Source organism: Ostrea edulis, chromosome 1 (assembly GCF_947568905.1).
Source record: "Ostrea edulis chromosome 1, xbOstEdul1.1, whole genome shotgun sequence".
Taxonomy (NCBI): domain Eukaryota; kingdom Metazoa; phylum Mollusca; class Bivalvia; order Ostreida; family Ostreidae; genus Ostrea; species Ostrea edulis.
The window spans coordinates 15,975,222-15,980,221 of NC_079164.1; the positions used below are offsets into that span (position 1 = coordinate 15,975,222).

General features: G+C 35.3%; 1 protein-coding gene across 4 annotated transcripts in view; it reads right to left on the reverse strand.

Moving 5' to 3' along the window:
* The window catches only part of LOC125661738 (uncharacterized), a 46,729-nt gene that overhangs the window by 17,717 nt on the left and 24,012 nt on the right, over window positions 1-5,000 (reverse strand). For all 4 annotated transcript variants that reach the window (XM_048893904.2, XM_056152899.1, XM_056152900.1 and 1 more), the window contains one exon: window positions 1,651-1,765. In XM_048893904.2, coding sequence (XP_048749861.2) covers window positions 1,651-1,765 — 115 coding nt within the window. The remainder of the gene's footprint in view (window positions 1-1,650; window positions 1,766-5,000) is intronic.

Consider the following 5,000-nt stretch of genomic DNA (forward strand, 5'->3'; position numbering starts at 1 on the left):
GTGACACTACAAACCTAGCCAGTCACATATGGAGGCACCACTGCAATGAATGTTAAAATCAATTCGATCCAAAATAAACAGAGAACGGGATCGTGTCAGGTTGTATTGACTTTTAATCCCCCTGGTCATGTTACACTTTCCCCAATGACAAGTGGTGGATTGGCATTGAAATACCTACGCAAGAGCCCAAGAGTTTCAGCAATAGCTGAACAAATAGCCTAAAAATCTAGTAATTTGAACCATTTTTTGATTCATCTATTCATTTCTCAATGTTTATAGTGTTTCAAGTAGAATGAAAGAATACCCAAAGATAACAGTTTTCGTTTTGTGATGTATTGCAATAAAAATTTTTAATACTGCAATACATATATCGTAATATGATATTCGAGTCGCAATATCCAGCACTAGAGAGTTGATTGCACAAAATATGTACTGTCTATTCAAGAAATGCTTAAACAAGAGACCCATGGGCTACACCGCTCACCTGAGTAGCAGTTCCTAGAAATAAACAGCCTTGAGCAAAACTATCATTATACAAGCTGCATGGTTCAGAAAAAACTTTTCAAAGGTAACTGAAAATTCATTGATTATCAAATTTAATTATTAAATTTGTTTTCATTGTGTGTTTTTATAGGAATAAAATAATAGTGGGGTATAATCATGCACTCTTTGACAGCTTAAAGACAGGATCGTTCGTAAAATTTGAACTCGATCCCCACAAAAAAGGAAAATTTTAAAGTTATCATTGGACACAAAATACAAATTAGTATCTGCAATAGATAAAAGAATTTGAAGTCAAAATCTGAAATGACAATATTGCTTAACCCATGAAATACGTTCAAACAGCTTGCAGCTATCACAGTGCATTAAAAATAGTTTTTGCAAGACCGGGCTCACATTAAAATCTCAAAATAAAGTCTTTAATATCTGACGTGGACAACGACAATGTCTTTACAAACATGATGCCACTAGCTTATGCTACTGAACTTTATAAAAAAAACTGCATCTGAAATTCTGATAGACATACATGTCAAATGTTTTCACGACGATCGTTTCCAGGGAAAAATGTTCTTCTGATATTATAGTAGAAACATATTGCAAGGGAAATACTGGTGATGAGAGCAAAAATGAAGTTCCTGATGAAAATGTGACCTACAATCAACCTCAAAATTGTGTTTGTAAATAAATAAAAAAAAAACAAAAAAAACATGATTATGATCCCCTAAAGTCGATGACGCAAATTTTGTAGACACAAGAAATTGAAATATTCATTCTTGGTCAGCTCAATAAGAAACAAAAGTTAACAAAACACACATATTTTTTTAAAATAAGAACCTTCAGTTGACTAATTAATGCAATCTATTATCCAAATGTTGTAAATTGTGTAATGTAATAAATTAATATTTTTCAGCTTTCGTAATCGGGATCAAGATACCAAATGAAGCCTCTGTGATATGGTCGACATTTCCGATTTTGCTTATTTTGAACTTCAGTTATATTGAAAGAAAAAGATTGGTCCCCTAAGTTTCAATATATATCAGGAGTATGCTGTATATTGCAGAATAATGACTGTGGCATTCCTTTGATCTTTGCAATAAGATTTTACTCGGGTGACCTGAAAATCCAGACACCTATTTGATTTTCACCTACCATGGAAATCCCGACATCTTGGCCCACACCACTGTTCCCTCTGTGTAGGGTGTGTAAATATGTTCCTCCTCCTCATACTCCTGCTCAGCTTTATCACAATCATTGTAATCCTCATCTACAAATAAAGAAGTCATTAGGGCTGTGCAGTGTACAAAAACAGCTAGTGCATCATGATTCATACCATTCGACTCAATGCACTGGTTACCAATTCCGAATTTTGGTTCAGTTCAGAATTTACACACACCAAAAACAAGAGGGCCATGGGCCACATCGCTCACCTGAGTCACCTTGGCTCATATCTAAAGATTTTTCCTATATATTTGCATGTAAAACTTTGATCCCTATTGTGACCCCAACCTACTCCTGGGGGCCATGATTTTTTCAAAATTGAATCTGGACTAGGTCAGGAAGCTTTCATGTGAATGTAAACTTTTCTGGCCCAGTGATTTTTCAGAAGAAGATTTTTAATGATTTTCCCTATATATTTGTATGTAAAAATTGATCCCCTATTGTCGCCTCATCTTAACCCCGGGGGCCATGATTTTAACAAACTTGAATCTGCACTTATGTCAGGAAGCTTTCATGAAAATTTCCAATTTCCTGGCCCAGTAGTTTTTGAGAAGAATATTTTTAAAGATGTTCCCTATATATTTGTATGCAAAACTTTGACACCCCCCCTCCCCCCTTGTGACCCCACCTTACCCCCGGGGGACATGATTTTAACGAACTTAAATCTGAAATATGTCAGAAAGCTTTCATGTAAATCTCAGCTTTTCTGGCTCAGTGGTTCTAGAGAAGAAGATTTTTAAAGATTTTTCCTACATACTTGCATGTAAAACTTTGATCCCCCCTTACCCCCGGGGGCCTTAATTTTAACAAACTTGAATCTGCACTATGTTAAGAAGCTTTCATGTAAATTTCAGCTTTTTTTGCCCAGTGGTTCCTGAGAAGAAAATTTTCTTTCTATATTTGTATGTAAAACTATGATCCCCTATTGTGGCCCCATCATACCCCCGGGGGCTATGATTTGAACAAACTTGAATCTGCACTATGTCAAGAAGCTTTCATGTAAATTTTAGCTTTTCTGGCCCAGTGGTTCTTGAGAAGAAGTTTTTTAAATGACCCAACCCTATTTTTGCATTTTTGTGATTATCTTGGAGATTCTCCCCTTTGAAAGGGACATGGCCCATCATTTGAACAAACTTGAAAGCCCTTCACCCAAGGATGCGTTTGGTCGAAATTGGGCCAGTGGTTCTGTTCTGGAGAAGAAGTCGAAAATGTAAAAAAGTTTACAGACAGACGGACGGACAACAGGCAATCAGAAAAGTTCAGGTGAGCTAACAACAAATATAGCATTCAAGTTATGTGCAGAACACGTGCATTTTTTTTATGTAACAAAGATTTATATCACTACTGTATTGAAATTTTCACCATACACTCAGATAACCAACAGAATATGCCTTCGGCTTAGGGCAACACTCAAACAAAACATCTGTTGTCCTTGGACCCAGTCAACAACTGTATACTATCTATTACTTTCACCAGCTTTGAAAATTTTGTAACATTTCTCTGTAATAATCATTTTTCCTTTGTGTATTTCATAATCTCCTCACATTAGAGGCTTTGAACATTCTACATATATTTTTAATTACATGAAAGATATACAAATGTTGCATGATCTAACTGCAATTTATAGTTATACAATAATAATGCAGTTATTGACTGCATGGGTTTGAGGACAACAGCCGTTTTGTTAATCCAAGACAAATCTGTTGTTGCCCAAAGCCATAGGCTGAGGGCAACAGATCTGTTCGAGAGTGAAACAAAACAGCCGTTGTCAGAGGACACAGTCTAAAACTGCTTTGTTATACAGGTCTACTATAAAGGTCTTCTCTCAAAATATGCACATGCTTAATATAAAAGAAGTACTGCAAACGGTACATAATACGCCTGTGAAAATGTTTACATAGGGTGTTTTTCTTAACCCATAATTTGTAGAGGTTTAAAATACAAGAGGCCCATGGGCCTAGAATCGCTCTTCTGATACATTGTATATAAGGCAAAAATTCTCACTAACCAAGATTCATCAATTAACAAAGTTTGATGATGTTAAGTCAAATAGTACCTGAAAATTTAAATGTAACTGTCCAAAAGTAGGTCACGGTGACCTACTTTTGGTCAAGACACTGAAGACTCAAGATGCATCAACTGACAAGCCAAATAGTATTCAAATATAGCCATCAAATTCCAAAAGAAGGCCACAGTGACCTACTTTTTGGTCGACACACTTCAAAGACTCAAGATGCATCAACTGACAAAGTTTGATAACTGAAGTCAAATAGTATCTGAAATATTCAGATATAAATGTCAAATTCCAAAAGTAGGTCACAGTAACCTACTTTTTGGTCGACACACTCTGAAGAATCAAGACCCATCAACTGACAAAGTTTGATGATTGTAAGTCAAATAGTATCTGAAATATTCAATATAGCCGTCAAAATCCAAAAATAGGTCACGGTGACCTACTTTTTAATCGACACACTCTGAAGACTCAACATGCATCAACTGACAAAGTTTGATAATTGTAAGTCAAATAGTTTCTGAAATATAGCCATCAAATTCCAAAAGTAGGTCACGGTGACCTACTTTTTGGTCAACAAACTATGAAGACTCAAGATGCATCAACTGACAAAGTTTGATGATACTAGTTTTCATAATGTCCAAAATATGCATCTAAAATTGAAAATGTGAAATTTGAATGTCTGCAAAATTCAAAAAGTAGGTCACTGTGACCTACTTTTTAAAAATAAATATGTTTTGAAGCCTCTAGATGCATCAACTTACAAGTTTTGATGATTCTAAACCTCTCGGTATCTGAAATAACAACCTAAAATGTATTCATAAATGATTAGCCATAAAATTCAGAAAGTAGGTCATGGTGACATACTTTTCACATGACGCACTTCAAGGTCCCATGATCCTTCAACTGACAACTTTTGATGATCATAGGTTCAAAAGCGTCCAAGATATGCATCAAAATCCATTTAATAATAATTACCTGCGAAATTCAAAAAGTAGGTCACCATGACCTACTTTTGAGACAACATGATATTAGGTCCTAAGATGCATCAACTGACAAAATTTGATGATCCTAGTCCTTATACTAAGCAAAATATCAAAGTTTTAACAAAACAAAATTTAAGGTCAACTTTGAAGTGACCTTTGAGATCACACCCTTTGCCCCAGGATGATGCCTTGAATAATTTTTTTTATCTACAACCTATCCTCAGTTTTATGCCTAAGTTTGGTGATAATTTGCCCAGTGGTTCTTGAGAAGTTGTTTGCATTTT